The sequence below is a fragment of the Orycteropus afer genome, unplaced genomic scaffold (assembly GCF_000298275.1).
Source record: "Orycteropus afer afer isolate SDZICR_OR568_19922 unplaced genomic scaffold, OryAfe1.0 scaffold00099, whole genome shotgun sequence".
Classification (NCBI taxonomy): Eukaryota; Metazoa; Chordata; class Mammalia; order Tubulidentata; family Orycteropodidae; genus Orycteropus; species Orycteropus afer.
In genome coordinates this window covers 7,824,427-7,835,649 of record NW_006921686.1, presented here as the reverse complement: position 1 = coordinate 7,835,649, position 11,223 = coordinate 7,824,427, and the positions used below count along the sequence as shown (strand labels likewise).

Here is an 11,223-nt window from a genome sequence, read left to right as displayed (position 1 = left end):
TGTCTGGACAGAAGCAAGGCGAGGAGCCCCGCGCTTGGGGCTGCCAGATGGAAGCGTAGCTGGTGGGGCCCTCAGGACGAGTTAGTGAGGGTAGCTGTGGTGTCGGTCGGCTGCCGGTCTGAGCCCAGGTGGGACTCACCTAAAGCTGAGAGAGGGAAGAGTAGACAGTCAGCCCTTGCCTTTCCAAGAGTAGGAACTGAGTTGTCTGGACAGAAGGCCTAGACCTTGGAAGGCCTTGAACACTGGGCTAAATCCAGGATAGTGAGACTAGTAGAGGGGCCACAGCAGGGTCATAACTGAGTGTTAGGTCCCTCTGGGGTCAAGGTGGGGTCAGCAGGAGGCTGGAGATGGTCCGGGAGGGAGAGGACAGGGCCAGAGCTGGGGCAGAGACCGTGGCGGCAGGGGGCAGTGCCTGACGGTAGCTGGAGCTGATGACTGACCACACGTGAGAGGAAGGGATCCCACAGAAGCCCAAGGCCTGCCACCGCCCAGAAGCAGCCCACCAGGGAGGGCACTTGCAGACAGTACTCATTTTACAAACAAGGTGGAATCAGGATGGTGCTGGGCTGGGCAAGGGAGGGACAACAGCATCTAATGCCCCAGGGCTACTGTGAGCACAGCGGAGAACCTGGGGGTCCCATAGGGATAGTCTTTGAACTTTCTCAGCTACACGTCAGAAATGCCTTTCAGTGTTCGTAAGTGGAATCCAGTGAAGGAGGTGTCCCCTGCACACCCCCAGGCTCCCTGCCCCCCTGCCCCCCTGCCTGGCTCCATGTGGCACAGCTGCCAGTGCCCTCGGCCCAGACTCTCACCATTTGGCCACAGTGTTTTTAAGAACGAGGTACAAAACAACTCTGCCCAAACCTTGCCAGAGTTCCGGCATCCCTAAGAAGTAGATCAGGCAACTGCCTGTGGAAGGCAAGGAAACAAAGGCTTAGGGGTCTGCTAGTGTTAGGGAACGCAGCTCCTTTGTCTCCAGTCCATGCCCACTGAGACTACAGCCAGGCTGTTTGGCCTGAGTGACCTCACCACCTCGTGTCCCCTCTGGCCCCTGCAGAGGTAGGCAGCTTGAGCTCTGGGACAGACAGCCCTTTGTTCAAGCCGTGACTGCCACTTAACCACTGTGGCCTTAACCTCCATGGCCTTGAGCTCTGTGATCCCCATTTTTCTCCTCTGTCACCTGGTGATGACAGTCCCTCTCTCCCTCAGCAGAAGCAGATGACATGCTGCATCTGTGGGGCAGGTACCTCCCAAGGCTCCTGCAGTAGCAAAGGCTGACAGAGAGCATCCTCCCCATTTTGCAGAGGGAAAGCTTGGATGCAGGGAAGCTGGGCCTGAGCCAGGCTAGGACACAGGCTCCTTGTACCCTGTCCCCTGCCTGTGATTCAGCACCCACCCTAGCCCAGACAGCCCCCTGGACACCCCTCACCTCAGCAGAAACAGGCTGCCGGAGAGGAGTTAGGTTTTCATGCCAATAATTTATTGAACGGAGGTCTGTACACAGGCAAACCTTACAGTGGAAACTAAGACAATCAAGAGCTCTCCTCAGTCCCCTGCCCCTCCAGGGTGGGGAGGGGAGAGAAGAGACCTTGGAGACAGAAGACAAGGGAGACACAGCTGGAGGAGGGGACCAGGTTGGATGGTGTGAATCAACGTTTTCTTTAAGAAAAAAATTATAACAATCTATTTACACCTGGGGGCCAGGGAAGGGCAGGGAAGATGGGGGTGGTCTGGTTCTATTTACAAGGGACATGGGGAAGGGGGGTTGGAGGAGGTGGAGACCTGGGGGCAGGGGAGGGGGCCGAGGGGGTAGGAGGTCCTCATGCCCCCAACCCCATCCGTCCATCCTTCTCTTCCCTCCCCACAACCAGTTAAAATCCTCTTAAAAAGCCCACCGCAGGGGTGAAGCTGGAGAGTGAGGGACTGGAGGTGGAGACAGGGACTCATTTATCTCTGCCCCCTAGTCTAGGGGCCCCGCCAGGGCAGGAGGAGCGTGGTGGGCTGTGGCCCCTCGTCCCAGCCCTGCTTGGGGCTCCCAGATGGAGTGTAGCTGGTGGGGCCCTCAGGAAGAGTTAGTGAGGGTAGCTGTGGTGTCGGTCGGCTGCCGGTCTGAGCCCAGGCGGGACTCACCTAAAGCTGAGAGAGGGAAGAGTAGACAGTCAGCCCTTGCCTTTCCAAGAGCAGGAACTGAGGTGCTACCTTGAAAGTTGAAACTCATTTTAGGTCCAGGGTTTCAAACTCAAACACCAAAGGGCCAGGTTGGCATAGGGTGAATGACACCAGAGAGCCAACTGAGGAAATAAACAGACCCACTGCCATTGGATCGAGTCGATTCTGACTCATAGTGATCCTAGATGACAGGGCAGAACTGCCCCACAGGGTTTCCAAGGCTGTCATCTTTACAGAAGCAGACTGCCTCATCGTTCTACCACACGGCAGCTGGTAGGTTTGAACAGCTGACTTTTGGTTCACAGCAGAATACTTTAACCATCATGCCACCACAGCTCCTACTAGAGAGCCAGGCCCCATAAAAAGGGGAGTTGTAGCCCTGCTTCAGTGGACAGCTGTCATGGGAAGGGCAGGCCCATTGTTGTCAGACCTGAGTTTTCCCAAGAGAAAAAGGAAATCCAGAGTTTTAAAATTTAACAAACATTTTAAATTTTAAAATTTCTCATTTCATTTAAAGAAATGAACTCAATTTTGAAACATGGACAACAAAATCCACCAATTTGATGTCTGTGTAGGCCAAACATAGTGCTTTGGTTTTCCAGTTTGCACCTTAGACATAAATGCAGGCAGTAACAGACTGATAAAGATGGTCATTCCCATGTTGTAAGATGGGTATATCGTCGTTGTTAGGTGCCGTCAAGTCGTACAGTGACCCTGTGTACAACAGAACAAAACACTGCCTGGTCCTGTGCCAGCCTCATGATCCTTGCTATGCCTGGGCCCATAGTTGCAGCCACTGTGTCGATCCATCTTGTTGAGGCCTTCCCCGTTTTCACTGACCCTCCACTTTACCAAGCAAGATGCATATACCTATATTAAAAATGTTTACATATATGTGCAAAATATGACACAGACTATCCAAATGTAAACTAGAAAATACCGTAGGAAACTGAGACCAGCCCCATGAACCCTCAGCAGACAGCCTCCAACTTACCTTGTGAGGACGGGGTAAGAGTGGCAGAGCCCGCCGGGGACCTCAAGTGAGGAGGGATGAGAATGGCATTGAGAGATGGTTGGATGGAGAGTTCTAAAGACAGGAATGGACATGCCCAGTCAGGCGGTGTTGGGGCAAAGCATCTGGAGACCCAGTCAGGGTGGAAAAGGGTTAGGGCAGGAAGGGGCACCAAGTGGGGACCCAGTTACTGACAAGTCCAGTTGTTTGGGAACCCTTGCAGCTATACAGCTATTTACATGAGCCCAGCACAAGGCAGATCAAAGTAGTATGCAGTTGCAGAACTGTAGTTCGGTTCTCCCTAAGGCTGGGGACGTCTCCCCGGAACCCCAGGCCCTCCGTGTACTCCACCCTCAGGTCCCCACTCCTGTCTTCACCAGCAAACTCTTCTCCACAACTGGTGGATCCTAGACTGTGCTCTCACCACCAGGGCTGAAATTGAAGAGTGGGGGAAGCAGGCGGTTGTTGGGGAGCTGGGTTCCAGGACATCGCAGTTCATCAAAGAAGCTGTGGGCGCAGGCTTCCAGCGGGGAGAGCCTGGAGGATGGCGTGTACTCCAGCAGGCTCGAGCAGAGTGCAATGGCCTCAGGTGGCGTTCGAGATTTGAATACCTGGGAAGGGGCACATGGGGTCATGAGGGTGAGAGATGGCCCCTGTACCTCACTCTGCCATGGTGCCCACTGCAAATGTGACTGCCTGCCTCCCACAGACCCACTTTAAAAATGAGGAAACCAGCACTGTGAAGACAGTCTGTGTCCAGTAAGCAGCTAGCCTAGGTTCCCAAATACATCACATGAATCCTACTGTAGGCCTGTTTCCTTGCCATAAAAATGAAGAGTCCTGAGTTTACTTGTGGGTCCTCCAGATGTGTAAAATCTGACAAAAGTTACTGACTCACTCCTTAAAAAACTGTTCAGATCCTCCCAAGCCATGATTCTGGACCCAGGCCCCTAATTAGTGGGTCCCCCAGGCAGACCCCATCCCTGGCCATACTGCCCCGGCACTTAGCTCTGTCCCACCTTTGTCCAGGGATGGGCTTTAATCTGGGGGAACTTGAACTCCGTGTAGTTGGGGTTCATCTCTCGGATCTGTTCCCGGGTTGGTGTTCCCAGCACCTGTAGGGACAGGGAAGGGTCTGAGACAAGGCCCCAGTGCCTTGGCCCCACCCCCTGCCCATCCTGGTCACTCCCTCACCTTGATGATCTCCACCAGCTGGTCTACCCCACTGTCCCCAGGAAAGATGGGCTGGCCCAGGAGCAGCTCAGCCAGTACACAGCCTGCTGACCACACATCTGAAAGGGAATTGCGGGGGCGCTCAGGGCTAAGTGAGTAGAGCTCCCATGCCCATCGCTTTCATTCCTAATAGCCAGCCTGAGAGGTGTTGTCACGGACCTCATTATCTAGGCTGAGAGAGGAAGCACCATGCCCGAAGTTACACACAGCTCAGGAATACTGGTGTCTGAACTTTGAACCTCGTCTGCCCAACTTGGCTGTATTCTCCCATCTCCTGGCTCAGGAAACCTGATGTGCCCTTGCTCTGGCTTCAAAAGACAGACTCAACTAGACCCAAACCTGCCAGCAAGCCTAGAACAGGCACGTGTTTGGGCCACAGGAAGGTGAAGCCATAAGCCCCAGGCTGCCTTTCTTACTTCCTAGCCTCTATCCTGCCCATGGGATGACCCGTCGCCCACTGCCTCACACAGCTTATCACCTCTCCCCGCCAAACGCTTCACACTCACTGCCCTCATGTCTACCATCATCCTGCCCACAGGGAAAGAAACAGGCCCTGTGAGCAGGTCAGGAGAAAAGCTGGTGGTCAAGCCGTCCCCTCTCAATTTCCCCCAAGGTCACACCAGCGCCTCCCGCTTCCTAAGTAGGGGGCTGACCAGGAGGACCCTGAGACAGTATGGACTCTGGAGTCAGGTCAGCTTTCATTTGCCAGCCCTGCTGAGACCCAGCGTGTGACTGCAGGCAGGTGGCCTCACCACTCTAAGCCTTAAGACTGTTCATCTGTAAACAACACACCAACATCAGCCTCAGTTTGTGAGAACTGAATGAAACGTTATCTCCAAGCCTGCCATACAGCTCAGAGAAAGCACAGGGACCCAGCCACCACTATCAGCCCACCCCTACCCTCCTCACAACTCTGACCGATAGACGAGGTGTAATCAGTGGCTCCAAAGATCAGCTCTGGGGCCCGGTAGTAGCGAGAACAGATGTAGGAGACATTGGGCTCTCCCCGGACCAACTGCTTTGCGCTGTGGGAAGAGAAGGTCAAGGGTAAACATGAGGGTTGGGGGTTCCCCCCCCCGCCCCTTCAGCCACCCAGCATACCCTACACATCAGGCCCACCTGCCAAAGTCGCAGAGCTTGAGGACAGCGGTGTCAGGGTCCACCAACAGGTTCTGGGGCTTGATGTCACGATGACACACACCCTGGGAGTGGATGTATGCCAAGCTCCGGAAGAGCTGGTACATGTACACCTGGGGCAGGCAGGGGACAGCAGTACTCCAGCCCAGCTCCTCAACAGCACACACCACCACTCCACCTTCCCAGCCCACTGTCCTGGACCAAAACTCTTCTGCTGCCCCACAGCCTCAGGGAATCTTGTTTTAAACCCTTGGTTCCCAACCCTGAGTGGGCACCAGAATTACATGGAGAACTTGTTAAAATAGGGACTGTGGGCCCCATCCCAGACCTTCTGACTCAGCAGATCAAGGATGGAGCCTGAGCGTGTGTATCCGCAACAAGTTCCAGGAAACAGAAGCTGATACGGGTCCCCAGCCCCATTTTGAGAACTACTGCTTTAATTACACATGTCAGCAGAAGCCTGATGAACGATGTTAAAAGGCCAGCTTGGGAGCTGGGCACTCACCTTTCCCCTCACCAAAACCCACGGGCTAGAGGGGGGCCTCAGTCAAAACTACTCAACCCCTCTCCAGCCTGACTTTCCTGCCTTCTCTCTCCCACTGACTACAACAAAGGTGCCAAGAGAGCAGGAACCTTGTGTTGAACAGTGCTGCAGCCCTCAGGGCCTACAACAGGGCCTGGCACGGGGTAACTGCTCTCCCTCCACCACCCACTAGGCTGCTTCCTAAGCCCTTCCTCTGTTCACGTTTCCCTTGGCCAGCCAGACGCCATTGCTTCTCCACACACCTGGTCTCCTCCATAAACCCTCCCTGGTCTTTCTTACCCCCAAACCAAGTGGAACTGGATACTTCCTGTGTTTCCCTAATTCCCTGTGCTTCCTCTAGTATGGAAGCTGCTAGACAGTGCCTGCCTTACTACCCCAAGCTGAGTGCACATCAAGGGCACGGCCTGAGTCTGGGTCAGTTGTGCCCGGGAATCAACAATGCTGGGCTGGATGCAGACAGCCCCAAGACACATTCACCAACCCAGAGAACTCCCCCTTCCCAGTGAGGTCCAACAGCAACACCCACTGGTAGAGCCCACAGCAGCTCACCCAAGTATGGGGTGCTTAGAGCCACCAGGAGAAGCAGCTGGAACCCAGCCACCTCTCCCCACGCAGCTCATCATCCCTGAGCTTCATTCATACGCTTTTCATTTATTCATTCATTCAAACACGACCTGGGGAACCAAGGAATGAGACCGTACAGATGAAGATGCATTCCTGGCTCTCTGGGCACTAAACCGTTCTCCAGCCCTACTTTCCTTCCCACTCCCCCTCTGCCAAGGCCTAGAAGGCCTGGACTCTGGCCTCAGTGTCTCCCCCTCTACATTGTCAGCCCCCACCAACACCACTGGGCTCCTAATATAGACCCAAGCAGGTACCTTGCAGACTGACCTGCAGTCAGCCCACCACCCCCCGTGATTGCGTTAGGCAGGCTTCATCTCTGAGAAGTATGAATACAAGGGTAAGGGCAAGAACTACAAGGCCAACGGAGACCAACATAAACTTGAAGATGAGAGAAGGCAGGAGGGTCTGGAACCCTTAGCTTTGTGGGCCTGAGCGTCAAAACCTGCCTGCATGCCCACCTTGACATAGATGATAGGGATGGTCAACTTGGCCTTGGTAAAATGGCGAGCCACCCGGTACACCGTCTCGGGCACGTATTCCAGCACCAGATTTAAGTAAAGCTCATCTTTCTGCAGAGAGCAAAGGAGAAGTGTGAGGTGGTGTGAGAAGAGAGCAAGGAAGGGGGAAGGGAAGGTGTGTGGGGAGTAGTGAGGGAAGGACTGGCTGTCATGGGAAAGGCAGGCAGGATAATGGGTGGAGCAAAGTGGAGGGCACCCCCCAGGTCTCACCTTCTCTCCACTGGAGTAAAAAAAGTATCTCAGCCTCACGATATTGCAGTGGTCCAGCTTACGCATGATCTGCAGCTCTCGGTTCTTGAGGGCAGAGAGAGAGGCTTGGTACGGCCAGCTCTCTGCCTCCCTCCCCAACAGCAAAGCACCACAGCTCCACTCCCCCACTAGACAGCTGCTCCCTCTGCCCCAGTTCTAAGGCTCCTCTGGAGAATCCCCTAACTCCTCACCCCCAGCCCATTCCCCTCACATATAAGCGGGAGGCCTGTGTGCCACCCCGGACCACAGAGCTGTTTTCTGTGGCCACTTCTAGAAAAGTTTCATTTTATTGCTGACATTTAAACATCAAAAGATTTCCACACATAAATCCAATTTTCTAGCTACTTTTGAAGAATCAGATCTGGCCACACAGGGCCTGCCTCCCTCTAGGACAGTTAACAAGTAGTAGCTGTTCAGTTCACTCTGGTCCCCACCACTCCCTATTGCCTCCCTTGAAGGCACCTGGATCTTTGAAACCCTCATTTGCATCCCAAGTTCCTGACTTCAGACTTCCAATCCTCACCTCCCTAAAGGGGATCCAGACCTCAGCCTCCTCCCAGAAGACCTATGCCCCTTTCTCTGTCTTCTCATGGGTCTCAGAACTCCCTGCCTCCAGATGCCTCTCACAGTGGTGACTCAACTCTAATCAAATTCTGATTGACACCCTGCCCAAGAGACCCAGGCCCTGCCCATGTTCCTCTTCCAGCCTGGACTCAGTTATATAGCCAGTCTAGATAAGGTTCTAAAATGCCAGTCCTTCCAACACCAGTATCCTTCTACTTCCTTCTCTTCCCTCTTCTTCTAGTTCCCTGGGCCTCCACTAGCTCACTGGGCACCTTTGATTGAGTAAGAAAAGGGCTCCCCTTCAGGAGGGGAGAACAGAGCCCGGCAACACGGTGCAGGGCTGGGCGAGTACAGCAACACTCGCCAAGCACGTGGGGCTGAGCAGACCTCCACGGCCCTGCCAGTTTCCTTTCTCCTCTGGGATGAAGTGTAACTAGCAGTTAAGGTACGGTGCCTGGAAATCAAACAGGCAGATTCCAGTCTGTTCTCAGGCTCTACTACATTACTACCTTATCTGAGTTTCAGTTTCTGCTTAGTTAGAATGGGGATAACAGTACCAACCCTCAGAGAATGAAAAAGCCAACTAGCTAAGAGCTTGCCTGTAAAGCATACGTCACACGTGTTACAGAGTAGAAGTGGGCGCCATAGGGTTTTCTTGGCTGTCATCTTTAGGGAAGCAGACTGTCAAGCCTTCTGAAGTGCTGCTGGGTGGGTTCAACCACCAACCTTTCTGTTGGTAGCCAAGCACACAGTCTGTGCCACCCAGGAACTTTATAAAACATTTACACAGCACACACACTCAACAAATGTCTGCTCTGGGGTCCCGGATTCTCCATTCCTGAGCTCTCCTATGCCCCATTTCCTTCTTTAGCCCTTTCTCCTCTTGGTCGTGATCAGATGCCCTCTGAAATCCCAGGCTCCATCTCTCTTGGTAGGGTTCTCTCGCTGGGTTATGCCCAGTCCCCATCTCCTCTTCCCCATTCCCCACAAGGTACCTTGAACCTCTTGTCCTGGAGGACCTTCTTGATGGCCACCAGCTCCCCAGTCTCAGCCAGTCGTGCCTGGTACACGACCCCAAAAGAGCCACTGCCAATCACTTTGATGTCTGTGTAAGCCACCTCTTGAGAACGCTCTGGGCCCTGGCCTAGGGTGGCTACCACTGTGGTCACTTTCCCGCTGTCACCTAGGGGACAAAGGGGACACATGATCCACTGACCAGCCATCCTGGGACTGTAGGGAGGAGGGAGTCTCTTTGTCCCTTCTCCTTCCTTGAGGGAAGGCAGATGCTGGTGCCCTCCCAGTGACCTTTCCCTTTTTCCCTTCATTAACCCTAAATCCTGCCTCCTTCCATAGGGGAGAATATTGACACCTTAATCTTTTCATTATTCAAGGGTCCACCCACTGCCACTGAGTCAATTCCAACTCACAGCGACCCCCATTGGGTTTCCAAAGCGGTAAATCTTTATAGAAGTAGATCACCCCACCTTCCTTCTGTGGAGCAGCTGATGGGTTTGAACCAACCTTCTGGTTAGCAGTCAAATGCCTTAGGCATTGAACCACCATAGTTCCTTATTCAAGGGTCGGTAACCCAAAATTTCCACTTCTAGGAAGCAACAAATAACTGGTCCCTCTTGGTTGAATCCATTCACTCTGACCTCTCCGTGACCTCTGACCTCTCTTGTTTGGGGAAAAGCTTGACTTTTTCCACTTAAGAGAACAGTCACCTGGGATTACTTTGGGAAAGCACTTACTTCTCCTTGCTCACATCGTGGGAGCTAGTGACCTGTACGTTCTCCTGGCGGAGCTGGTAACTACCCCACTTGACAGAAATGAATGACCTTTCCTGGTACGAGTGGTAGTACCTTCACTTTTGGAGGAGTTGCCCCTTACCCAAATACTTCAGGGTTAGAAAAGGCATTGACCTGACCTCTTCATCTGGGTGGTCCAGAGCCCCAGACTCCTCCCTTACAGACAAATACCAAATGGCGACAGTGAACTTACTCTCTATTATTAGGGGGCTAGCCCAGCCTCAGTTCATTAAAGAAAAACTATCATTCCCATTTCCCATTCTCTGAAGAACAGCAAACTTTAGGGCCATTTTCTCTTCTTCTCTCTTTTGAGAACTGATGCCTGCAGTCCACTGGAGAGCCCAGTAACATCTGCTCCTCTTTTGGAGGGAGATGACCCTACATCACTTTCTTCTGAGCCAATGACTCCATACCCCAGAACAATTATTCAGAGAATTGTAACTTCTGATCCACATTCTATGGAAGACTGTGCTCCCCTCATTCCATTTCTGTGAAAAAATACTCACCCATCCATGTTCTTTAAATAATAGTGACTATAGATTTCAAAGGAGCTCTGATGGATTTCAAAGGGATGATGACTTTCAATCAGTGTTCTGGGGGCTGGAGACACCTGTTCTTATTCCTAAGGAGCAGTAACCAATAATTTCCACCATGGTGGGGTGCATTTCCACATATTTTAGACCAGTGATGACGCCAGGCCTGTGTTTTAAAGAGGAAGATGGCCTGGCACTTCCAGCAAACCCTTGCCCTGTTCTTTGGGGCATAGCAACCCCAAATATCTGTTTCTAAATGATACTGAATCCGGATCCCTGTTCTGAGAGGCAGCAAATTCAGATCTCCTTTTCTTAGGCATAGCCATCTTACTCGTTTCCTTAAAAAACAATGACCTTTAGACCCCCAACTGCAAACGACAGTGACCCCAGATTCTGTTCTCTACAAGATAAGAACGTTAGAACCCTGTTTTTAAGGCTTAAGAATCCAAGACATCAGCAATAGAAAAACAGAGACTGTGACCCTTTTCTTTGAGGGTCAGTAATTCTGATCTGAAGCTCTGAATGATGATGACCCCAAAATCCATTTCTCTGGGAGGAGGAGAGCTCAGACCCCAGTTTTGCGAAGCACAATAGACCTCAAGCCTACTATCTAGGTATATGAAAGAACCTGATCGACATTTGAGAGACTATAGGAACCCCAATCTCCACCTCCAACGGGCGCCGCCAGTACTCACGGCCCAGCTTGACTCCAGGCGGCGGGAAGCTGGTCCCCGCGCCGGGGCCGCCGCCGCTTCCTCCGCCGCTGCCGCCGGGGCCACCCCCGGTGCTCGAGGTCCCCACGCCCCCACCCATGGCCCCGACCGACGCCTTC

General features: G+C 53.0%; 1 protein-coding gene across 1 annotated transcript; it reads right to left on the bottom strand.

The window, feature by feature from the left end:
• Window positions 1–2,062: 2,062 nt before the first annotated feature.
• Window positions 2,063–9,985, bottom strand: GSK3A (glycogen synthase kinase 3 alpha). The gene is made up of 11 exons (XM_007942937.2): window positions 9,973–9,985; window positions 9,046–9,233; window positions 7,448–7,531; window positions 7,178–7,288; window positions 5,534–5,664; window positions 5,333–5,439; window positions 4,376–4,473; window positions 4,201–4,296; window positions 3,606–3,792; window positions 3,164–3,256; window positions 2,063–2,136 (listed from the first exon to the last, which is right to left on the bottom strand). Exons 1-11 carry the CDS (start codon window positions 9,983–9,985, stop codon window positions 2,063–2,065), a joined length of 1,182 nt encoding a protein of 393 aa, XP_007941128.2.
• Between the last annotated feature and the right edge of the window lie 1,238 nt (window positions 9,986–11,223).

What these genes read in the sequence shown, in the direction of transcription:
- GSK3A (XM_007942937.2), bottom strand. An exon ending in AAGCTCTGCGACTTTGGCAG is followed by an intron (nt 5,440 to 5,533) that starts GTGGGCCTGATG and finishes CTCTTCCCACAG; the next exon opens with CGCAAAGCAGTTGGTCCGGG. An exon ending in AGCTGGTGGAGATCATCAAG is followed by an intron (nt 4,297 to 4,375) that starts GTGAGGGAGTGA and finishes CTGTCCCTACAG; the next exon opens with GTGCTGGGAACACCAACCCG.